The sequence below is a fragment of the Anabas testudineus genome, chromosome 10 (assembly GCF_900324465.2).
Source record: "Anabas testudineus chromosome 10, fAnaTes1.2, whole genome shotgun sequence".
NCBI classification, from domain to species: Eukaryota; Metazoa; Chordata; class Actinopteri; order Anabantiformes; family Anabantidae; genus Anabas; species Anabas testudineus.
The window spans coordinates 6719375-6744736 of NC_046619.1; the positions used below are offsets into that span (position 1 = coordinate 6719375).

A 25362-nucleotide genomic window follows, 5' to 3' on the forward strand; every position below is an offset into this window, starting at 1 on the left:
AAAAGCAGACTGGGAAGAGTCTGACATCTGCTGGGAAAAACTCGTAATGCACCTTATCAACACAACTCCTACCTGTCTCTAAGCCGGTGAATATTGGTGTCTGTTTATCAACAAATATTTGTTAATGTTTTATGTTTATGTACATATAATTGGAACATTTTTGTTGACTTTGTTTTCATAACACACAGGTGCGCCCTATTTCTATAGGTATAACAACAAGCAAAGTCTAATTCTGAGGGCGACATTAGCTATATCATTAATTAAAGATGAACATATATTAGTCACCCACCTTGTCCCTTCTGTCTCTCGTATTGATCTCGTCTCTGACACGGTGAGGTGTAGGTTGTGTTATTTTATTTATTTTTCTAATCAGCTGATCAGGAGTCATTTTCTCCCCCCTGACGTACCTCAGTCACCGCTCTGGCCTGTGATTGGACGCCCGCGAGCAGCGGCTGTCAATCAGCCAATCCCGTGCTTTGCACTCCCCGTGCCGTCCCCCTGCGAGTGACGTCACGGCCCGTAAACATAACGCGAACTCGGGTTGTGGAGGCGAGAGGGTCGCTGGCTGCGCAAAGAAAGCCTGGAAAAAACTGAAGCTAGAGGGGTTTTATTTAGGCGAACACACCGCTGCTGATTAGTTTTAAACCGAGACACTGTTCGCTCAGAGGTAAGTGCTCCACACACGTCCGTAAATCTTATCTGTATGTGTTTACGAGCATTGTCATCATGAACATAGAGGGCTGGAAGACTGACGTGTGCTCAGCTGTGGCCTGCAGGCGTCACTTCAATTCAGCATATGTTAGTTAGTCGTAATTAATTTTCCTAATTTTCAACCTCATATTGATGCACGTACCTAATGTCGCAATGGTGAATTGAACATCCACAATTGTTTCTGCCAACCCCAATGTTTGATAGGCTAGAAATTGTTTGAGGCTAATTTTAAGCTAACGTTAATAATAAACTTCCAACTCAAATTACTGCAGCTCATGTCTAATCGTGACTAAGCCAAGTGTGTGTGTGTGTGTGTGTGTGTGTGTGTGTGTGTGTGTGTGTGTGTGTGTGTGTGTGTGTGTGTGTGGTTCTGATTGTTCCTAATTAGGCCCAAAGGGTTGTCTTCACTTACACAACCAGTCTCTTAGTATTGTGATATCTTTAGATGTAGAAAACCAACAAGCTGCCAGGCTGCAGAACTGCTGTGTAACATTGATATCCCAGCTTGTCCAGCATAGTCTCAATTAAATTAAGCCCTTTTTTTTGTATAAACTAGGCCGACATGCATTTGTTGTTCTTTGTTTGCTTAACTGCTACATTTACTATTTAAATAGCAATCAAAATAAAAATGTTCTTTATCCCAGTACCCTGTGTACATTGTACTTGTGTTTTATAACCAGAGCAGTGGCCTTTTCATCATCTTAACAGCAGCTAATGTTGGCCTGGATGGGTTTTACAATTTAGTTTGGTCAGGATCTAGTTTTATCTCCACCTAGATCCGGACATCCTAGGTGTACTGAAAGTGGTATTATCACCGTGACTGTTGTGGAAACATTGTGTAAGGTGAGCTTACTCACTTATTCCTGAACCCAGCAGGGGAAAAATAAACAGCATGCAAATGACCATAAGCTTATGAAATAAACGCACGCACAAACTTATATGAGTTGAGACCTGTAAAACTTCACACCAAAGAATAGTGGTTTATATTGGTACAATAAAGGCAAGGTGACCGAGAAAATGAACTTTGATGTTGTAGATATTATTGGCATCAGACTATTGATTATTTGTAAGGTGATTTGAAACAAGCCCTTTCTCAGCTTGTGCCTAGCAATGTCACAAGTGACTTCTGAGGTGAAACTGATAGTCATCAAAACTTCCCTGTAAACAAGGAGGCAGAGAAATGGGCTATTCTGTTTTTCACTACAACAAAAGCAAATCGCAGGGATCGTTCTCTTCCTCCTGGACTAAAGTAACCATGGTTATAGACAACTTGTCATGTGTCAGTAGCTTTAAAGAATTCAGTTATTCGTAAATCTAATCTAAATGAGGTGGACAAACTAATAGGAAAGCCTGCTAGTACAGTTAAACAGCACTCCAAAGCAACTTCCCTACAGGATTAATAAAGTTCCTTAAAACTAGAGCCTCTGTAAAGCTGTCTACAAATCTCCTCTAAACATTTTGTTTGACTTGCATGACGGCAGGATTTATTGCAGGACTGTTGTATTAGCCTACATTAGTTTTTGCCATGTATTTCTAATAAAATGGAACGTGACCGAGGTCTCCCAGGAGGACTAGTGGCATTGCAGTGCTCCACTTTCCTTTTGTTGTGGCTGTTCCACATGAGCAAATAGAGTGATGAAGGCTAGCATGAGGGTTGTGATGAACCCAGTTCTACTTGATCAGGAGCCATTAGTGGTTGGTTGAGAAATGCACTTCTGTATTGTAAGGTCTAAAGTGGAACAAACAACCTTTACACAATAAGATGTTCACAAAGGTTTATTGTACTTCCACAATGGCCACATAAGATAAAATCACTTCCTGGGTAAGCAACTGCAAATGGTTTCCTAAATTGTCTCTCTTATGTTTCACACATCTCTCAGAAACTTGTGGTGAATGTGTGATCTTGCTAACTTGACATGTGAAATAAGACCAGCTTTTCTTTCCCATGGTGCACTTGACTTCCCTCTCCCTGAACAATGTGGAGCCGTTGCCTCCATTTCTAAAGTCTGTGTGTGAACATAAAGATAAATGGTGCTTATCTCTGGTTGGGACTGTGATTGACCATTGACTCATAAGACTCCCTCAGCAAACTATAAAATAATAAGCAGCAATTGTCTGTCCTTTGTGACTGTAGGGAGCACGGTTGTTTGCAGTATGAGTCTGCAAAAGCAAGAAACGGCAGGAGTAGGCTTTATACGCTCTTTACTTTTCTGTTCGGGGAAATGGTTGCATCATTTGTGTGCCTGTCTGAAAATGTTGTGCACTCGCTGTATGTCAGGACTCAGGGGAATGTATAGCTTAATGCGACTCTAGGGGCTGAAATACATACACACGTAGACGCACACACACAAGCGGTCTGTAAAATACCACACACTGATCTGATTTGTCGTTTTTATTAAATAAAATAGAATTACAGCACACTGAATTTCTGAACGCAGAAAATATTTAATAAACCCAAAAGGGTCCTGTTGGTGTGGTCGGCATATCGGTGTACAGCGTATATTCGTACTGTATGACTAACTATGAACGATGCAATTCAGTCCTCATATGCCTGATGACACATGTTGATTAGTATTTTGCAATTTGAAGTATGTCTTTACAGATATGTCTACATAAAGGCAGAAACAGAAATTGTGCTAATTTTTAACGTTCTGTCTCTCGTGTGGTCATGATTTGCAGTACTTTGTATTCGCCCCCTGTTAGTTTTACCATTGACAAATATATAGGACACGTCTTCGATGTGTCCACTCAATAATTAAAATGAATAACTCTAGCTCTAATTTTTTTTTCTCATTCAGGTGATTGTTCAATCTCAAGATGAATTTTGAGCAGCCCCCTCCATACCCTGGCAATGGACCCAATGCTCCAGGCTACCCAGCCCAGGGCGCACCTCCACATGGCTATCCACCACAGGGTTATCCTCAACAGGGATACCCTGTCAATATGGAACAGCCTAATCCAGCATACCCTAACTACCCTCCTGGACCAGCAGGACCTGGAGGTCCTTATCCTGGCCCAGGACAGCCTGCTTATGGGTACCCTGGACAACCACAGTTTGGCTGGCAGGGTGGGCCCCCTCCTGGGCCTGTGTATGGGGAGGCTCCAAAAAACACAGGTGAGATGTAACACAATAACAAAAAGAGCCGTATTTATAATAATAAAAGAACAGAAGGGTCAACGGATATAAGACTTTTATCCTGAATAATGTGTTGACTGAAAAAAGTGCAACGCCTAGAAAGCATTGATAGACTGCTCTAAGGAGCAAGGTGAGGGTCAGCAATCCAAGTAAGAGCTGATTTAGGGATTAATGATCGCAATGAGCTTTTTAATTTTACAGTGACATTAAGTTGTCTTTCACTGCAGTAGCTTTTAAAGGTGCCCTCTCTATTTGGTGATATTTCCCATGCTAGACTATCATGTGCTCTGTGACAGAACCACACATCATAAGTCATTTCTATTTTTTAACAGTAGTAATATGTTGGTGGGAGGCTTGGGTTTGGCCTCCAGTGTTTCTCACTAAAAGAGGCGAAAGAATAACAAAATGTAAAGTGTTCACTCTGCTGTACATGGGTTAACAACGTCGGGCAGCTGTGTTCTACGTGTTATATGCTTCTCCACCAACATGCTAAAGTGTTTTTGCACATAGTAAGCAGTTAAATATACAAATTGAGAAGTTAAGCCAGGCAGTAGCACCTTGCAACTGGTATCCAGCATAAACTTTAGCACAAATTGTGAAACATAAAATGCATGAATATGCAAATGAATATGCAAAGAGAACATGTCCAGGGAAACCCAGTTAACGCATTTGTGCATTAGAGCAAGCAGCGATGTGTTACTGCTCATGTGACCAACTAAAGATAAGCCTCTTCTGGTTGATCAAAGGACAGTATTCTGCTATCAAGATTTGGATGTGACTCATTTAATGGAGAAACCCATTATTAAATATTAGTCAACCATTAGCCAGTTCTTTGTCCTATTGTTATCTGATCTCTGTATGATAAGTGCTTAGCTTGCTTCACTTCTTCTGTTGACCAGGAACTGGTCACCTTGGATACACACTCACCGCCCCTGGCTGTTAAAAGCTGGATGATTGTTTTCCTCCTCATAAATGATTAATCGCAAACACAAGTATGAGGACATGTAGCATGTATTCATTCAGGTCTGACTCGAACTTTTTTTTTTTTTAATCTGAAATGGATCCTGACATAACGACAACATAATCCTTTCACATTACTAATTTAGATGTATTGACTAAAGGTGAAATACAGCCACTGCTGTAACATGTGAAGTAAAAGGGAAATGTGCTGTTGGAGCACGAGGCCGTGCAGTGCTAAAGGCTCTTATTTCATCTGCCCGGTGATACCTAAAAATGGTACTAATCTCACTGAGCTGTAACACTGTCTGATCGTGGCTGTGGGCTGCCGTGGCATTACCGTGGATCTGTGCCTCCCATGATGAACGTAATTAGAGGAAAATCATAACGGCCACAGTTACACTTGAAGTCGCTGCTTAGGCCTTGACAGCATAATTCTGAGAATTACCTCTGGTTTCACACAGTTCAGGAAAAGAAGTCGCTAATTGATTTCTAGTCCTTTGCCTCTATTATCTATATCATCTTGTCAACCCTTCCCATCTCCTCTCTTTCTTTCTCTGCAGTGTATGTGGTGGAGGACAGGAGGAGAGACAACACAGGAGACACGTGCCTGACAGCCTGCTGGACAGCTCTGTGTTGCTGCTGTCTCTGGGACATGCTGACATAACGCTATTCCCCAGCTGTTCACCACCGTTACCTTCTTGCCCCCATTTCTGTGCCTCAAACCCCATCATCTTCTCCCCGCGTCTGCCTTAAACCTCCCGCTCCCTAACATCCGCCCCTCTGTTTCCTCTACAAGTCTTTTGCTAGTCTATAAATAAAAGCCTCGATCCCATATGGAAGCGTCTTCCCAGATCCATTTAACTCCCCTTTGATGTGATACGCTCTGCACGGACTGACTTAATGACCCTGTTCAGGGGCTACTCTGTAGCAGCTTGTAACTGAGCTTCTAAACACAACCTGAATCTCAGGCTCTTCACTGTAATTGTACACCTACACACACCAGGCAGCATGTACTGTACACAGGCAACTTAGATACACATAAACTCACACATACAGTGTACTTGGATCTTAGGCTCATCTATTGTGATGCTCTTTGGCACTTTATGATGATTACCTCTGTAGGATAAGCCTGCCTTTCCCTCCAACCATCTTCAGACCTCTCTCATTCCCTCTTTAGCTATGCTACTTACCACGCCCAAGGACTAGCCCCTCTCCTATCCTAGTGGCCCCAAAGGCCACTAAGATCCTGTCTGGTAACGAGATGAGATGCTTGAAATGTTTCCCTTTCATTTGCACACTGGCTGTTTTTAGATGTATGTTTTCAGTTGGAATTATGTGACAATAAATGAAATGCATTTTTAACAATGACAGTGATTTATGTTTGATTACTGTTAAAATATTCTAATATTATTTTATTAAATACCTTGGAGATAAAACTGAAAATATGAAAAAAATGTCATTGCCTAACTTAAAAATTACCTTTTTAGATTTCTTTTTTGCTTAAAGTGTCAATCATGCATTAAAATAATTTATTCTCATGAAACGGAAAGGTTTGGAATTTGTGTTCATTTGGGGGGCAGGGGTCAGCAGGTTATATATGTGAGTGGTGTATGGGATGTTAAATAGGGCAATATTATGCTAATTTTCAACTTCGTGTTTATGAGAAAATGGTGCAAAGTTCATAAAACTCATAATTTTTCCCTCAGACCTTTTTATCTTGTCTCTTTAAGCCACTCTTTCTAGAAAATTCTGCCTGTTGTGATTGGTCAGCTCCCAGAGGCCTGCAAACCTCAAGCCGTGTATGCATCTCCCACATGTGCTCTGCGTTGCTGTGACAGAATTTAGCTGCACCTCTAGCGTGAAATAACTGTCTAAACCAACAACAGCTGCATGTTAAAAAGAAAGCAGGAAGAATTTAGCATTATCGGCAACCAAGATTACACAAGACTTATGGCACAGGAAATTCAATGTTCCACTCCAATTTAATGTTAATGTTATGGCTCCCACCACTGTAGACTACCACAAATCGACATCTGACATTAAAGCAAGGATGACAATCCACTGGTTTGTCAGTGGACAGTGATATTTGCCAGTGAACTGATACCAAAAACCAACAGTGAGTTGCGGCTTAGACTTTAGCTTTTAGTATGTATTTATGGATAAACTGTACAACAAACTATAAACATACACTGGTTTATATTTGCCATTAAAGGTGAGAGAGAAATGACCTAGAGAGCCCAGTGATGCGTTTGTTATGAGGAGATACAGAGATGGCATGTTTGCACTAATTTTAACATTCCCAAAACATGGGTAATGTAATATGGGTGTTGAAAACACAATATGCAACAATAGAAAACTTGAAAACCTGGTGATAATATCTGGTAAAAAGATATCTAACAAATCTGAAAAGGTGAAAAGATGATGTTATATCCTGACTGACTTCTTACTAGTATTTACAAATACTTTAATATCAATTTTTAGTCATAAAATCAGCTTCCCCAATAAAACAAACTCACAGCATGTTGGAAAGTTAGTGCCAGTTATGTGAGGGCTGTTTATAATATGCTACAGAGAAAAGATGTTGTAGTGGCATTTATTTTGGAGTTCCTAATTGACACCCTGGACCAATAAACAGTGTGTCAATAAAATAAAGTTGGAACTTCCTTTCATGGAAGGAATTAAGTGTGATATGTTGCATGTATGTGTATATATATGGAGTCAGTTTGTACCAGTGCACACTGGTTGGTATTGAATTAGCAAAAGATATTAGTAGATAGTAGTAGTAGTAGTAATAATACTGTTCATTTTCACAGTAACACTGCACACATTAAGCAACATTAACATATGGCGTTTCATTTCTGTGCTCACAGTCACCTTCCTTTTGTCATCTGTCTCCTGAAAGGATAACTTCAACCAATGCGCTAAACCAAGCCCAAAAAAGGTTTGTGCACTCTGTAACAAACAGACATTCTGACTTCTGTTAACAGGCAAAGCACAGGTGTTTAATTTTGCTTGTACGAGCTCATCTTAATGAGATGAAGTTGTTCATAACTGTGGTTAATATTACAAACCTTATTCACACTCTCTACCACTGCTGAAACAGGCCGAGGTATCTCAAAACCAGTTAAACAGTGGGAATTATCTGTGAAAATTACAATTACAGCCAAGCATTTGGAGTTAACAGGAGTGATCTTAATGGCCACTTAAAAGCACATTAGAATCGATGAACAGTCAGCATCTAAAATATTGGTCCCTATGTGTTATTATTTCTGGAGGGAGGAAAACTGTAGTGAAGTGTGGCTGTTTCCATGCCATTAAGACAACACTGTCATTCGTGTCTTAATCTTTCTTTTCTTTCTTCTTTAGACAAGGATATCTGAAGAAAAATGTACCTTCACAGTTAGCGTGATGCATGATGGAAACAAACAAACAAAAAGAACGCCTATCTTAATCAGCGGAACATTGCTTTTAGTGCCTCTATAATTAATGCACGCCATTCAAGTCTGATGGAATTTGTTAAAGCATAAAAAGAACATCAGTCTTTAAAGACAAAACGAATAAAAAAAAGAGAGATGAAAGTAAACTACACCATGCTCAGTTGAAGTAAACAATTATGTTTTATTGATAAGGTTCTCAGAAGAGTCTCGTTTCAGTGAATGTATAAGAATCATCCTTTGATAATACTGATTTGGTACATTATGACATCCAGCACGAGTCTCTTCACAGTGAGAAGGATCCATTACTGCTACTGCTCTTGGGATCTAGGACAGAAATATCTGCTTCCGAACAAAAAAACAGTCAAAAACAACAAACTGGGGATTGATATTGTAGATATGGAATATTAGAGTGCCACAAAACTCTAGAGTAGTAAGACCAGCTAAAGATTTTGCACATTACAAGCCACTTCCTCTTAGAAATATAAAACTTGATATTCTGAACAATATTCTACTGTGCTGCATAAAGGTAGGTCTATACACTGTACATCGAAATATATTTCGAAAAAACAGATTTCACAGTTTTAAAGACTTTATTTAAAGTATAAACCGTTTTTTTTTAAAACACTTTATTACATAAATTATTCTTTTTGAGAGTGACTATTATTTGCCTGGCAGCAAACAGAAATTAATACAAAAAAACAAAATGAACATTCTTACATATTTTACAAAAGAAAATACACTCGTCCATTAATGTTCCTTTAGAATAGAACTGGTGACTCATTCATGATTGTCATATAGTACTAATAAATAAATAAAAAAAGAAGAAAAGTAAAATAAATACTAACTTAACATGTTTTCCAGACTGTGTGAGTGGTGTGTCTGATCGTTCTGTACAGAAGTGCCTTGGTGAAAGTCTCACAATTCTACCGCGACTGAAACGTACAAAACTACGGCATCTACAGTATACGCAACATCCTGAAATTTAGTGTAGTCGGACACATATGTAGTAATATGATTCTCCCCATTTCAAAATAAACAATGCTGTGTGATATCACTGTCCACAAATATAGCCATCACTTTTTTGACTTTGTTTTTTTTAAAAAGTTTATTCTCTTGTCCATTAACAGCTTGTATGTTGTTCAAGGATGCCATTAGCTAGTGTGTTGCTTGGTTGGACGTGTGCCGCCTCAGCAGCAGAGGACTGGTCCGTGGTGCGCGATGGGAGGCCTGAGACAGGGAGACGACTCATAGTATTGGGCGAACTTTAACCTTGTCTTGTCTGTCGCTGTGTTATGATGTCCTCTGTTGATGTGTAGCTGTAATGGCTGCACCCAGGAGCGACTTTGTCTCCACTTTGGTCCCTTTGCCTTCAGTGTCTATTAGAGACAGACAAGCCGTCACTGCAGGTGCCAGCGCAGTACAACTCCGCCGTGTGTTCAGTAGCCATCGTGGCCGCTCTCGGTGTGACCCAAAAAATATGGGCGAAAATATCATCATCTTTTTAAAAAAAGGGGAAATCTTCTTATTCATTAAGCAACAGTTCTCAAAGTTCTTCAGTGCTTTTTCAGTTGTTCAAAGTTATTAAAAAAACAAACATATGACTAAACTTTTTTGCCTGTGGCAGTAAAATTAACAATAATATGTTTTCTGATAAGTCATTCTTTTAAAAGTCCCTGCAGCGTTCCGTGAGTAACCCCATTAGTTGGTTAATTCTCCATGGGTTTTGAGAGGAGTAGGGTCGAGGAGGCTGGGTAGGAAAAAGGTGCAGGATTTAGAGATGTTAAGGTGGCAGAGAGGGAAGAGAAGTTCAGGTGGGCTGTTACCTCTTGCCCATCTCGTTCTGTCTGAGGAACTGGATGTTGTTGCAGCTGTCAGCCAGTTCTGGATACTGCTCCACAGGCAGCACATAGTAACCGTCATAGCCTTGTACTCTGCCCGTTGTTAGGAGCTGCTGTCGCTCCCCCTCCGTCCAGAGGCGACTGCCTCCCTTCCCATCCCTGGCCCTCTGCTGTTCTTTGGCCCAGGCCCCTGCCAGTGCTCTCTGCCTGGCCAGCTCCAACAGTCTTACCTTCTCTTCATCCAGCACATCGGCAGCCAGCCCGTAGCGAACACTCAGTACTAATGATGGAACTGCAAACTCCACAGTCACTCCTCTCCTTGACCGCCCACTCACTGTCACATTGATACCGCTCTCCAGTGACTTACGACCGTTTGTAAGCCCAAGGGCCAACAGGTCACTGTCAGCAGAGCCTACTTTGACGAAGTAGTGACAGTCTTTCCCATCCTGGGTGTAATGGGTGCCTTCAAGATACTGGGCGCCATTGAGCACCAGAGCCACTTTGCGGCTGTCATCACTGGCCAAAGCTGACACACCAGCCACCACTCTACCTTCCTTCAATGCCAGCATTACTCCTCGGCCTATTATGGGAGTGCTGGTTCCAAACCAGTGACCTGGCTTGTCCTTTCGCCTACGACGTTCCTTGTTGAGGAGTCGACCCTCGAGGGCCATGAAAGCCTGGTTGTGACGCTCTGCTGCCTGTTGCACACCAGTGATGAGCTACATTGGAAAATTGGATGAAGTGTTAATATAAAAAATCCTGACAGAACCTATATCACTGCAACACCTTTACAGTTTGGATTTGATAAAGATAAAGATTATTTGCACAGCAGTACCTGTCCGTTCTCACAGTGCTGGGTGACCCGCAGCTCATACGGTGGCTCCACAAAGTACAGCGAGTGTCGAGGGAACCCCGGGATTATGTTACTGAGCTGAAAGCCAAACATCACCAGCCAGCTCTTCACATCTACAGCAGCAGACGTAGATGGATATTTACATTGGTGAATGACAAACTTATAGCAGCAAATACATAATTTTTGTCATATAAGAGTAAAATTGGGTTCAATTCTTTCTTTTTATCCATGAATTGGACATGTTATGTAAAGATACAACAAAATGCAGCTTTCACCATATTAGTACATATTTTTATTTTACCTGTGACATAGTTCTTCACATCCAGCATGTCACTGAGGGGGTTGTTGTTCTTGAACATGTACAGATTAAATGGAGAGGGATCCTTCCCTATCTTGGGCCAGATGCTGTAGTCGGGGGAGGTCCAGCGCCCAGCCAAGACATCGTAGTCCCGCTGGGTGAAGTGGACCAGCTTAGTTAAAGGGTCATAGAGACCACCGTGGAAACCCACCACCAGCTGGAACTCTGGATTGGAGTCCAGATACACCTCTCCATAGGCTGTGTACTGGACCTGGGTTATACAAGCATACTCAGGTTGCTTTTGGTATTTATTTACAACACAGGGGGAATTACATAGAGGCATCACTGGAGTTAGTAATGAATTAGTATTTAAACCTATTTCTTATCCTTCATACAATTTTTGGTCTACTAATTTTATGTGTTCAAAAAGGAGCACAAACTATTTAGGTGCAATAACTGATTGAAGTGAGATTCAAGTGTGTTACCTGTTTGATCATCTGTCCGTTGCTGCTGAAGACAGCCAGTGGTGTGCCGGTGTTGTCAGAGGCTATGTAGTATTCCTCCCCACTGCTCACCTCCATGGCGAACAAATGTCCCTGATCATGAGAAAGTGAGAAATCCAGTACATTTTTATCACTCTATGTTTCAAAATAAGGCTTTTGTCACAAGTCACAGCTTTAGTGTGTCATTTGGGAATATAAGAGCTGGATAGGGCACATCTCTGTACAACGAAATCTACCTGCAAATCATAGTAGAGCGATGAGATGTCAGAGCTGGAGTGGTTGAAGATGTGTGTGATCCTTGTTGGATGATTGAGGTCAGCATAGAAGAACTGAAGGTGCTGTCCCATGCTGTTCCTTGTGGACACCCTGCGGCCAAGCCCGTCATAGTGATAAACAACACTCCAGCCACCGGGGCCTCGACTGTAGGCCCTGAGTAGCTGACCTTTGGAGTTATAGTCGAAGACGTCTGAACCACGCTGGCTGAGGAAGCCGTCTTCATCTAGGCGGTACTGGACATCTCCTAGGCGTGTGATGCGGTCTCTGAGATCATAGCGGAGTGGCAAGATCCGGGCGCTGTTTCCGGGATTCAGCAGATGGAGGTTGCCATTCAGGTCGTAGCTGTAGCGCCAGGTAGACCAGTCATTCACCTGGAAAAAACAATGAGATGTAAAAGTCATGCTTGTGTCTGTTAGAGCAATAACTACTGTGTGTCCTGACAAGGTAAGAGCCAGCATCAAACTGCAACTTGTGCGTCAAATTTAACACAGCTGACATTTCTGAGATAAGAAGGAACCTAAAATTCCACTATCTCTGCACCGATTATTCACCTTGACACCAGTGAGCTGTCCATCTCCATCATAATCATAGCGGTACTGAGTGGTGTTGGCGTAGGGCCCAATTTTGAGCTCTCTCTTCACCACCCGTCCCATGCTGTCATACTGCACTGTCATCCAGTACATGAGTGAACGGAAAATCTCATACTGGACCTCCTTGATGCGACCGTGGGTGTCAAAATGCTTACTCAGCGTCATAACAGCTGTGGTGATGATCTGATTAATGTCATAGTAAATGACCCCAAACTTTCCAAAGTGCTCCACCTGCAGGATAGAGGGAAGGATTCAGTTACAAGGCGGGTCCTCTCACAGCAAAAGAAAGTACACTGACACACTATGTTGGTTTTGTAAATGTTCGCTCAAAGACACAAAGTAAATTAGAACTAAATTTCTGCACCTTTCCAGAGATCTCGTCGTATCTGTAGAGGTCAACAGGCAGTGGCGTCTCACTGATGACTGGCTTCATGCTGGCGATACGGAAGCTGTTGTCATGGTAGGTGTAGTCGAACCTGGCGTTGACCATTCCCTCCTCACTGAAGCGGTAGATCTGCTTGTCGATAAGGGGACCCATTTTGCGGTAGCGAATGGTGCACGAGAAGCCCCCGCTCTGCAGATTGACCATCTTCAGCACACCAGCTGTCTCATCATAACCGAAGGTGACGGCAGTGCTGTCGTACACAATCTCTGACAGCTTTGCCAGCTTTCCGTACTTGTAGAGAACTCGGCGGCCGGTGCCCAGGTAGTGTATGGCCTGGGGTCTGCCGTCCTCACTGAAGTCGTGGATGATGGAGGCATTGCTCTCTGGGGGGTTGTAGGTGTTGCGAATGTAGCCGACTGAGACATGTGTGAACATTGTGTGGCGAGCCACACTGGGCATGGTGACAGCTGTGACACGACTTGAGGCATCAAACTCAAAGACATACTGTCTTTGGCTCTGCAGAAGCAGCACCATAGACTGAAAAAAATAGAGCAGGGCACAATACGGATTAATATAATAGCATTATCAATGGGTGACTACCCTGCTGTGAAATAGCAGCAGGACTAATTTTCTCTCAGCTGACAAATTTGAATCTTCATAACCATGAAAATGATGTATTATTTCACTCAATTTTGCAATCCAAATATGTTCTTTCTTCTGTTGGCTTGGTTTTGTAAAGTTTGACAGTGTTAAAAATAAACACTACTACTCCAGGTACTTACTTTGTCGAGGTAGCTGTAGCTCCACACCTTCCCGTCAACAAAAGAACGAGACAGGATACGTCCCTGGGGATCAAACTCGGTCCTCTCACTCATGCTCCCCCTCTGCAGCCCGACAAGCTGTCCGGTGGATGAATAGGACACATTGACCACTGCCAGGCTGCTGCTGGGCAACCACATAGCTGGCCGGCCCTGAGCGTCGTACATGATGCGAAGTGTGAACTTGCGGTGATCATCATAAATCTTTTCTGTGCGTGTGTTGCGGTCAAAGTCGATGGAGAGGAGGTTGCGCCCGTGAGCCTAAAGACAAGGGAAATGTTTCTGAGTTTTAATTTTTAAATTGTTTAAATATATGATAAATATCGCTTAAGTTAACAAGACCATCTGTAACTTATTACAAACAACAACTCACCCTCAGCTTCCTGCCGAACACGGTGATCTTGCCCTTGGCCTGCTCCTTACGCAGACGCCACTCAATGGAGTTGAGGCCATTATCCGTAGGCAGAGTGATATTCCTGCGACCAATCGTAGGGCTAACAGAACCTGCCAGGATGTGGGGCTCTGTGTGAAAGCTGATGCCCATTCCATTGGCGTACATCACTCTCAGGGTACCATTGTTGCACAGCTGATAACTGTTCCTCACCTGGTCTGTAGGGGGAGACAAATAAGCATATTATGAGTATAGGAAAAAGGCCAGGAAGAATAGGATTTTAGTCTATGCATTCAAATTCTGCCTACTTGAGAAAGAATGTGAGAACAATACTCCTGAAAATCTAAAACCGGAAGTGTGTGATTAGGGTGAGACAAAACGAGCTGCTTGTACGCTCCCTCAATGTAACAAATAAACTCCTGTAACATAAAAAGTAAGTATGTTTTTCTATGACATGGCCACAGCTTGCTGCATACTGGTCAGAGTGTCCTTTTGGCTAGACTGGGTATGGGTTGGGTGCAGTAAGGAAGGTTCCTAACTGATTTAGCTGACCTGGTGTCATCAATAATGAATATGGGATGAGATGATATGTAATGTATTGTGTATTGCGGCAGGCTGCAAATGCAATGCACCCCCCTTTTTAACCCAGATCTTCTTATAAGCAAGAAACATGCTCAAACACACGAATGGAAGTAGATAAGCCTGTGCCTAATGCCGAGGCAGCAGAGTTCCTCTGATGTCTGAAAACATGTGTCTTAAAGATGCTGAAGGGAAAAGTAAGATAACATTTTTTTCAGAAATATGTGGTAGATTTAGATGGGAGAGCTTTTGTTTTCATTTACAAAAGGTGAGGGGATCAGATGGTGTCTCCTTTTGAAGCCTTGCCATAAATGACAGTAATCCATAAGGCCAATTTGTAATAAAGCTCCAGGCACATTTTAACAATGCCTCAAACAGACAAATGAAGCTTTTTCCACTGACTTGGCAGCAACAGCCTTTAGATAAATCTTCTCTGCTCTCTCTGTCTGAACAACCTCGTAATAAAACAGAAGCAAGGGAGACGGAGAGAGAGCTAGAGAGAAATGAGAGCTTGAGGGCCGAGGAGAATTCACTGTGCAGGAGTTAATGAAGAGAGCGAGAAAGAGTGGAAAGAGGGGGAGATGGTTAAGTGAGTATGTCAGCGGAGAGCTGTGCTGAAACCCACACAGTGTGGTGGAAACCTTAAATGACTTAGAGCTCCGTGAACAACTCTCCGCTTCTCCCGCAACGCAGGTGGATCACTGAAACATTTACAACTTATTTTCTCCGAGTCCACAGTCTGCCTTTAGTGCTTTTGTCGCAGCTTTCACACTGGTCAAGAAAGAAGAAGACAATCATTCTGCTTCAACTTCTTCTTCTCTAAACCGACCAAATAAGCTCAGGGATCATGGGAACTGCTCGAGAGCTGTATTTGTATGTCAGTGTATGCGTTTGTGTGTGTGTGTGTGAGGAGAAAGCTGGAGGGATGAGGAGGATTCACGCTACATGAGTTAATGAATTTTTGCTGTGATGATATTCAAAAGCAGGATGATCCCAGCTGGGATTAACAACTATATATTGGTAATTCTACTCCATGAGAAGCAGTGAGAGAGCACTGGATGTGGGTAGAGAAGGAAAGATAATCTCCCGGAGCATGCACATAACTGAGTGAAAATTACAAGACTTTCAATTAGAGTTGGCACACCGGCGTGTATTCACTCTAACCGGGGGCGACTGTGTTTTTGAACACTAAGATAAAGCAGTGTTTCTCAAGGCATGGAAGCAATAATAAACAGACTGTTTTTAACCCTTAGGATTACATAAATTTTAAGTGAGTGACAATAGTGTTAATGAACATCATTCATATCTCATTTTAATTTCAGTTGCCTTGTGTCTATAACTTGTCCACCCTTCTCTCCCCACACAGAAACTCACGGCCGCCTTCACTCTCTGTATGTGCCGAGTGTGTCTCTACCTTGCACCACAGTGTATGAGGCTTCGACAGAGGACAGGTTGGTGATGACAGTGACATCATCGTCCCTGCTCGAGCTCTCGATGTCGATGTTGATGGAGCGTTCAATCTCGCGGTGGAGACTTGTCACCATGCCAGTTGGGTACGTCACGTTGGTCAGGCGACCCTCACTGTCATATCTAGGAGATGGTAGATTGCAATGAGAGTTGTTGTCAAGGGAAGGTCAGGCTTGCTCTGCGTATTTGTTGAAATGTGTGCAAACACAACTGTGCAAAAAGGGACATAAAAGCCTGTAGTTGTAAAATCTGACACTAGGGGGCAGTAGTGCACTGCATGAAATGTCATGTCCCTGGTAAGAAACCAGAGAATGCAAAACTGCATGATGAAAAAAGAACCTGCAAGCATTATTCTTTTTATATTTTGTTCAGATAGAAAAGTGATGGAAATAAACAGCTTGCCCTCTGTCACACTCGTACCGGTAAAATGTGGTCCATCCAGTCTCATCAGCTTTGGTAGCCAGGAGGCCTGTGTTGCCACTGTAGCCCATCAAAGCCACTTCCTGGCCCATGGCTGACACGCTACGCAACCCGCCACTGGGGTCCAGTCCCAGGGTCACCACTTGATTCTCAGGCAGGAGCACCAGTCTGAGCAATCCAGCTCCTCCTCCCTGGCCGAGACTGTCTCTCCTCACTTTAACGGTGTTATTGCAGTTGTCCACAACCATGGCCAGCTCTCCATCAGGCCCATAGGTGAAATTATAAAGCGGCTCCCCAGTTACTAGGCTAATTGTCTGGATGTGAAGCCCCTCCCCGTTGAAGACATACAGCTCCTGTTCCCGTGGCGAGGCGACCTCATACTGTGCAGTTCCTCCGTAGCCCACGCTTGAGACGGCAGGGCCAGGCCGATTGGCTCGCACGGCCCTGATGCGTATATTGTTGAGGTCTGCAATGAAGAGCGTTCCATCAGGGGACACAGCCAACGAAGTGGGGGAGTTCAAGCCAGCATCGGGGGCGTAGCCGTCATCACCGTAGAAACAGTTGCAGTTGACGTCATTTTTGCAGTCACAGTCAGAGGCAACGCCGGCCAGGAGAGAGATTTCTCCATTGGTGCTCACCTACGAAAATAAAGACAATGGGAAGGAAATGGAAAAAAGTCACCAGTCATTGAAAGACAGTGTATCACTAGAGAAATCCTTTTTGAGCTATCAAAGCACAGAATTTTAAGTACAAAAAAGTGAAAATGTAAATGTGGGCATCTGGAAAAGTCTCAGGATATCTTAAAAAACACCCACATAGCCTGACCAGCTGTGCTCCTTATACCTGTAGTCATGAAAAGAATGGCACTGTAACAAAAGATCAACCGAGTCTTTTTTCCATCTTGTACCTGTCTAACGCGGTTGATCTTTTTCTCATCTGTCTCAGCGATATAGAGGATGCCCGTGTGGGATAGGGCGATGGCTGTGGCGCTCTCCAGGGCAGCATGGATAGCCAGCTTACTGAGGCTGTAGTCGATGCCTGGCACTTGACAATGCATGGGCCGACCTGCAATAATGCTCACCTGTAGCCAGCAACACAAAATGATAGATCTGTGATCAAACAACAATACTATATAGATATTAAGAGTGATTTGCTTTTGAAACAGTACACACTTGCTATGAAGTAGTAAAGTAGTGGAAAGTAGAACATTCTTAATTAATGAGTAATGTTGCCACCACTGCAACACTTGGGAAACTATATTAGAATTTGAACTTTTACTTCTAAATTGCTTTGAGAAAGCCTAATTGGGTCTAAATCTTGTCAAATCCTATAGTGAGTGTCCACCCTAAGTGGTTTGCAGTAGTGATCCTTCCACATGGTACAGACCTGGTGGTTCTCAGTGATGCGTAGGATGACATTGTTTTCCAGGACATAGAGGGAGTTGTCCATAGGGTTCACTGCTAAGTCCGTGGGCCACTCGAGACGCACCTGGTAGGCACAAAGAAAAGGTGCACATGACACATCTGAGCTGAGGGAGATGTTTTGAAAGGACGCCAAGGTTCAGACAAGTCCTTTCTTCATTTTTTGAAGCGAGTGCACTCCTCACTCTCTTTTCATCCAATCATTTATCCACGGACTCTTTAATCCCTCCCTAAATCAGTCTCTCCCTGACCTCGTGGCTGGCTTCTTTCCACACAGTTGCCATAGCTCAGCACTCAAGGGGCTGTTAGATCACCATCTATCACACCGTCACCTCATCTCGTCTCCACTTCCTCCTACCTGGCTGACGTCCATGCTGGTGTCACAGCTCAGTGGCCGTACGGCGGTCAGATCATTGGCCCCCAGCAGAGTGGAGATGATGCCGTTCTGGTCCACCTTACGGATCATAGTGGCATCCACAAAGTACATCAGCCCGTTCTTATCCACGGCGATACCTGTCAAAGCAGAGATGAATACCAAGAGTGACGACTCATAACTGAAACACTGCGGGCTGCGCATAGACATTTTAAGTCAATTAAACTTCACTCTTTCCACCAGCTGAAAACGGATAGCAGCCCTGACAGCTCAACTGCTCAATCTTTCATGAAATGAGAGGGAACAAAGTGATGGAACAGGCATTGAAGTGTTAGTTTTGTGATGAGTCATCAGGATGCGGAGCTGAACTCAAGCTCCTCCCAGAGGGCAATTGTAGACTGCAGCTCCCATTGCTGCGTTTTTTTTTGTTTTTGTTGTTCCCGCCTTTCTTCTTTTCATTTGTCTCTACCTTTCTCTTTTTTTCTTTATCATTTACCAGTGGTGCTAGTGGTGTCAGCCTTGTCGGTCTAACAGGCGGCAGGTATTCAGGCAGGTGTGTTTGTTCAAGGCAACTGTGCCCCAAAATAACTTCGAGACTCACTGAGATACACAACAACAGATGGCGAATACAGTGAAGGGCACACAGTAAATGAGAGAGAGGGAAAAGGAGAAGAGAGAGAGAGAGAGAGAGAGAGAGACAGTGAGCAGAAGAAGGTGAAGAAAGAGGCAGAGAAGGGTGAGCCGATGTGTGCTGGCTGACTGTGTCTGTGACAGGTAAGAGGGAATCAGTGGTTCATTGTCTTCGCCTATCTCCCCTATCTTCTCTCACAAACAACACACACACACACACACACACACACACAGTGTATATACTAACATCTGCAGTCTCACATGTACACACACACACGCACGCACACTTATGTCACTGACTGAGGAAATGTGACAGTGTGACATCTTTGACAGTTTGGTGTCACAATGTTCTAAGATCCAGTGATCCACAAAAATAATTCCATTAATAAGTTTAACATTAACCTGGTTTATAACCTCCTTCTGTTTCTGTCCTGCTTTTTAGAGTCACCGGGTGGAAACAATAAAAAAAAAAAAAAAAGGACATTCTGATTAAAGAAATTTTAATGGACCCTCAATTTACATGGACCAATCAGCCTTAACAGTGAAACCACTGACAGGGGAAGTGAATAAAATTGGTTATCTTGTTACAATGCCACCTGTCAAATGGGATATATTATGCAGCAAATGAATAGTCAGTTGCTAAAGTTGACGTGAAAGAGTAAGAGAATGTCTTCTTTTACCCAACAACAACACAAAAATAAAATATCTCCAAGTTAGAAAACAGAGAAAAGCCACAAACCCTCTCGTTTTTGAAGAAGAATCGGTGGCTCACCTTTGGGGCTCATAAGTGTTGCTTCGGTGGCTTTTCCACCATCACCACAGCGTTCATCAAAGGGCAGGCACTGCTCCCCCGTCCCAGCCACCACCTCGGCATTGTCCGACAGCAGGCGGCCTCCCGTTAAAGAGCGAACGCGGTAAATTCGTCGGGAGTTGGTGTCTGAGATAAACAATGCCCCAGATACGGGATCCACCGCCAGGAAGTACTTGTGGGTTGGGTTATTACTAAGGTGTCAGAAGAAAAAAGATTATTATGATTATTATGTCAGTGAACAGCTTGATTTTCTATTTTCAGTGAAGATGGTTTCAGGTAATGTTGCTATTGTTGCAGTAATGTGCACAAGAAACTTAATTTAGCATTAAAAGGAATTTACCTGTGTCTGAAATCTTTGTTCCTTCAAGGAAGAAAAACAGAATAAAAGCACAACAAAACAAATGTTAATTCACAAGGTCTGCAGAGAGCAACCTACAGAGAGCAACACACAGCAGGCTGAGGTGTGAACAGCAACATTTAAACATAGCTAAAAGCCCCCTGGAGAAATGGAAACTAGTAGAGGATGTGATTTTGCTTCAGTCTTGCCTTCCCCACTGTCTCACCTACATCTTCTATGTATATACAGTACTGCAACTATTATCTTTTTCTGCTTTCTTGCTTTTTTACAATTCATTTTTTTTTTTCTTTTTAAACGCAGCTGTGTTAAATATAAATAAAACAAAACCTATAATTGTAATCTTTGCGTTGGATTTTAAAATGTACCTTAATTCCAGGATGCCAGTTGTGTTCATAGATGGGTAGACCCTCCGTACAAAGTTGAGGTCCCCAACGTAGAGGCTGCCATCGATGCCCATTGCCAAGGCGACCGGTGCCAGCAGCTTGTTGCCATCTGCGAGGCCATTACAGCTAGGACAGGAGATACTGCGTCTTCGGCCATTTCCCATGATGCTGGTGATTACCGGGGGCTGCTCTGTCACAAAGATGTTCTCACCGCTTCCCTTGTGTAGGATTCCTGGAAAGGAGAGAAAATGGGAAGAAACATAGGTACATCAGGGATAATTAGTTGAGGTAAAGAAAATGTAGTATGTAGTAATTGCAGTTGATACATTATACAACTGTTCTTTAGCCAGATTATGACTATCTCAGTACAGTACTGGATGTATCGCCATGAACTTCCATGATCCCCTAAGGATGAGGTCTAATGGTATTTGGTGTTCCTATGGATTTTCAATAGTGCCCTGAAAACAATAATTAAGCAAGTAAAATATCTTATAGTCTATAGCATGGATTGTCATCACTATCGATACAGACAAGAGGTTGACAACCCCTTAACTCTTAATCTAATGCCACCACAAGTTTATTATTTTAATTTGTTGAATGCTTTGATGCCAAATGCAAACTAATTACAATCCCATCCATCTCAAAGGTACTTTTTGTTAAGTGCTAAGGAGCAAGTGATGGTATGCCAACATGCTATGTGACGACGGATGACATGATAAACACTATGTGCTGAGAATCAGGACATTTAAAACTGTAGAACTGTGCATCATCGCACCGTCCTCGGGAAAACACTTTACCACTATACAGCAGGCTAACATGAGGGGAAGGCGGACTGGAAAGGAGTGAATGCATTCCCTTACTTCTAAAAATACCTCTCTACACTGCTGGTTCTTCAGTTCTGTCCATTACATCAGTACATTGACTGTCACAGCAGGTGAACATCAGTGCATCAGCCCGTTTATTATTCCTATGCTTTTAGCTGCAGAGATTCTAGGTAATGGTATAGAAGATGATGCTACAAGAATGACTCCCTTCCACCCACTGCTACAGACATCCTGAACAAGTTTTTGAAAAGGTCCCTCCAGCTCCCACTCCCGGACCCCCTGCCTCAATGCTTCAATAGCTGCTGCTTATTGGTTCGTGCGCATTTACTCAGAAGGGCTGGCATGAGTGGATGACGGAGTCAAACTAAGTGAGACAACACAAACACTTCCTGTGAAAATCCTCACTGACAGGTAAAAAAAAAAAAAAAAAGCAACTGGCAACTCCATGGGAACCACAGGAAGCACAGCATGGTCTATACCCTCCCCTCCCCCAAAACAATAGCAAGTTTAGTGAGATATACAATACTGTAAACTTGTTACACATGGGGGAACTGGCTAAATATAGACTAGAAGGAAGAATGTGGGTGTAATGCACATACCACTGCGTGTGTTGAGTATATGATGCTTGTCGAGTGACCAGCCGCCCAGACTGGTGGGATCCAGTTCATACCCCTGCAGAATGGCTGTCCTCTTCTCCCAGAGGATGAGACTAGCACAGGACTCATACTCATAGCCCACCGACACTACATATAGGAAAGGGCAGAGACAAAAGAAACACTTAAAAAAAATAGATGGAAAGTGATGAAAAAAGATAAGCTATGTAAAACTTAGAGCATAAACCCCAAAGTTAATTTAATTTAAGTTGTGAAACGTGTGATACACAGAGAAGCTAGTTAGCACCTGTACCAAGATCTGAACTCACACCTAACTAACACTCCCACATACTGCTAAATCAATTAAAAACGTTGTTAATTGGATAGAATTGCCCGGTGGGCCTTTAAACCTGCAGGTCACATCAGTTGTCACAGTGAAAACTCGGCTGGTGGAAACATTATGTCACGATCATTCGCATGTGCTGAGAGAATCACAGCTGATGTGGGTGAACGTACGAGTAAGATAAATGAACTGGGATGATGAAGATACTGTGTGTGTGTGTGTGTGTTAAGACCACTCTTGGTTGTGTTTGTATGCATGTATATATGATATGTAGAGGCTTTAGAAAGTATTTAGACCTTCTCACCTACACAATATGTCTAGAATTTCAATGGAGTCCATGAAAAGGCTATTGAAAAGCCCAGTCCTTCAAGAACACGTCCTCCAGAGTGCACACACCTCTTTTCCTTTTCCTTTATGATAATAACACAACAATGGCCCGAAAGCATACGGCCAAGGTGACACCAGTGCGGCTTTAGGACCTTGAGCCAATCAAGAGACCTAAAGATGGCAGCTTTCAGAAACCTTCCATCCAAGGCTGGTGTGTAAGAGGATCTGCCAGCAAGAATGAGATCAACTCCCTAAATCCAGGTGTGCTTAGATTGTAGAAACTTATCCAAGAAAACTCAAAACTGTAACTGCTAGTGGCTTCTACAGAGTCCTGGATTAACTGGCTACATAGTTCAAATGAGTTTTTGATTTTTAATATTTTTTCAAAAGTGTCAAAAAGCACATTTTCACTTTTTCATTATGGGCAATTAAGTACAGACTGTAAAAAAGTGAAGTGAGGCGTATTCTGGATGTACTATGCATGCACAGTACATTGGATGCTGCTGCGTCTCTACTTGTTAATAAGAAAAGCGTGTTAACACGTCAACTCCCGCTTGAATCGCAGTGAGAATGCTGTTGCAAGCACCTTTTCAGCTTCACGGCAAACAATAACGTCATACTCCTGCATCTGTATCCAAGGTTAGCAAAACATAACCTAATCATAAACCATGTATATATTATATGTACTGTGAGAGATGTCAAGTTATGGTTATTCTAGGGGATCTCTGGGGTCTTTCGGTAAATGTAATTTCACAAACAATATGCCCCTCATGATTTTAGCCCGCGCTGAAGCCCCAGATGTCCACTGCATCTGTGGCCTGACAGCAGTGTTTGGCTGACAGCATCTGTGAGCAACTGTGACAGCGGAATATAATAGCACTGTGGCTCCCCTGGACTCCTGCTTGCTGCTCCAGTAGCTAACTGCTAACTCACCCTGATGGCTAATAACCCTTCACCGCAGTTACGGCTGGCTGACTGAACCACAAGCACCCTCAATGAAAAATAGACGTCTGAGAAAAAAAAAAAAAAAAAAAAAAAAGCACTTAACTGCGGCTGTATTGCACAGTGGTCGGACGCTGGGTTTCTGGTGTATTATCTCTCCTTCAAGATTCCTAATTAGCACTCTCTCCCTCCATCTAGCTGGCAAAGTTTCTAATCTATTCAGTGAGTGCTGTGCTAGAAAAAAAAATGCCCCACCCCCCAACAGCTTCTCCTTCATCCATCTCTTCTACTCACCCACTGCTTCAGAGAGCCCATAGACTCTCTGACCATATGCATCAGTCTTATCCCAGATGTAGGTATATGCCAAGTTAGGTGAGGCATGGAACCACTTTTGGAAGAGGTGGCCCTCCACTGCTACCATCAGGTGAACCTTGAGCAGACCCATGGACACTACAGCTGGAGTCATGGTCACCTTGAGCAGAGAGCGGTAGCCCTGCGCCCTGGAGCTTAGGTAGCACAGCTTTAGACTCGAGCCAGGTACCTCGATCTGCTCATGCAGCACCTGGAAGACAAAGAGAGGAGATGACAGAGGAGGGGGATTAGGGGGGATTAGAGCATGAGGGAGTAATGGGGGTCACGCTTCCACTGACGGCTGAAGGACAAAAGAGAAAAAAACAATGGAGGAAATAAAGAAACAGAGAAAGGGGGAACAAATAGGGGGAAAGCTATAGTAGAGAAAGAAGAGCTAAAAGAGACAGGCATACAGAAGGGTGGGAGGAGAGCTAGGGAACCAGAAGGAAGATTAGCCGGCTGCCAGAGGTCAGTGGTACTGCACCTGTGTCTCCGGTATGATGGGTTTCTCCCCTGGCTTGGAGCTGAAGAAGGAGGAGAGAGGGGATGCAATCACAACAGGGTCAGGCCTGACGAAGCCGCTCAGGTCACATCCTGGGATCGTGTTCTCTTCTGTCTTAAGCACCACTGTGTCCATAGCATAAAACTGGCTCCAGGGCAACCACAAAGTGCGCTCCTGGCTCAGGAAGGGGGCACGCTCGAACCGCAGAGTCAGTGACGCACCACCGTTAGCTATCAGGTCAAACCTGGAGAGGTTTGCGAGAAGAGGATGGGAATGAGGTACAGGTGGGGAGTTCTGTGGTAGATGGACTGTTTATTTGGGCTCATTCACTGTCAGTGTTTCTCTTCTTCTAATGAAACATTTATTCGACTGCTTTAGAAATTGTTCAACTACAAAAGCACCTGAAATAAACATTATTTTATTACGGTAAAGTAAATCTTCACAACACACCTATCTAGACAGGTAAAGGCCTGAAATAGGAATGTCACAATGTTAGAACACTGATGTAGAAGTGATTTTATTACACCAGTGGTTCTCCTTTAACCTTTGGCCACCAACGTATGTTTAATAGCTGTGGAAGGGTCATTAGTGTAGAAAAAGGTCACACTGACATGTTTGTCATTTCTGTCTGTGCTGCGGCCAAGAGCTGCTAACAACTGGAAGAAAATAGCACTCATCAAAACTAAACAGGGTCAGACAGGGAAATCAGAACATATTCATTCAAGCCACAAGTACATGAAACCGGTAAGTAACTGCCCCTAAAACACAAAATCAATTAAATGTTAGCAGAAGTTCTGATGTTCGACCGTCAGCAAGGCCTAACTGGAAGAAAATGTTCCAAT

The 25362-nt window shown here is 43.1% G+C and overlaps 2 protein-coding genes across 4 annotated transcripts in view; one reads left to right on the top strand and one right to left on the bottom strand.

Annotated features, from left to right (window-relative positions):
- Positions 1–535: 535 nt before the first annotated feature.
- Positions 536–6175, top strand: LOC113161064 (cysteine-rich and transmembrane domain-containing protein 1-like). Of its 2 annotated transcripts, XM_026358570.1 has the most exons (4): positions 536–667; positions 1488–1554; positions 3510–3826; positions 5368–6175. In XM_026358570.1, the coding sequence occupies exons 3-4, from the start codon at positions 3529–3531 to the stop codon at positions 5469–5471; spliced, it is 402 nt and encodes a 133-aa protein (XP_026214355.1). In that variant the 5' UTR covers positions 536–667; positions 1488–1554; positions 3510–3528; the 3' UTR covers positions 5472–6175. The 2 variants fall into 2 exon arrangements, with proteins under 2 accessions (XP_026214355.1, XP_026214354.1); XM_026358569.1 differs by lacking the exon at positions 1488–1554.
- A 2279-nt stretch (positions 6176–8454) lies between these two features.
- The window catches only part of tenm2 (teneurin transmembrane protein 2), a 143301-nt gene continuing 126393 nt past the window's right edge, over positions 8455–25362 (bottom strand). For both annotated transcript variants that reach the window (XM_026357023.1, XM_026357025.1), the window contains 20 exons: positions 24503–24764; positions 23962–24229; positions 22062–22205; positions 20621–20870; positions 20238–20258; positions 19859–20088; positions 18442–18596; positions 18049–18150; positions 17570–17743; positions 16663–17300; positions 16190–16365; positions 14179–14414; positions 13770–14066; positions 12967–13524; positions 12564–12833; positions 11973–12383; positions 11719–11829; positions 11237–11504; positions 10918–11048; positions 8455–10801 (listed from right to left, as the gene is read on the bottom strand). In XM_026357023.1, the coding sequence (XP_026212808.1) occupies positions 10064–10801; positions 10918–11048; positions 11237–11504; positions 11719–11829; positions 11973–12383; positions 12564–12833; positions 12967–13524; positions 13770–14066; positions 14179–14414; positions 16190–16365; positions 16663–17300; positions 17570–17743; positions 18049–18150; positions 18442–18596; positions 19859–20088; positions 20238–20258; positions 20621–20870; positions 22062–22205; positions 23962–24229; positions 24503–24764 (5440 nt within the window). In that variant the 3' untranslated portion in view covers positions 8455–10063. The remainder of the gene's footprint in view (positions 10802–10917; positions 11049–11236; positions 11505–11718; positions 11830–11972; positions 12384–12563; positions 12834–12966; positions 13525–13769; positions 14067–14178; positions 14415–16189; positions 16366–16662; positions 17301–17569; positions 17744–18048; positions 18151–18441; positions 18597–19858; positions 20089–20237; positions 20259–20620; positions 20871–22061; positions 22206–23961; positions 24230–24502; positions 24765–25362) is intronic.

What these genes read in the sequence shown, in the direction of transcription:
- LOC113161064 (XM_026358570.1), top strand. Translation starts at nt 3,529, where the DNA reads ATGAATTTTGAGCAGCCCCCTCCATACCCTGGCAATGGACCCAATGCT. An exon ending in GGAGGCTCCAAAAAACACAG is followed by an intron (nt 3,827 to 5,367) that starts GTGAGATGTAAC and finishes CTTTCTCTGCAG; the next exon opens with TGTATGTGGTGGAGGACAGG.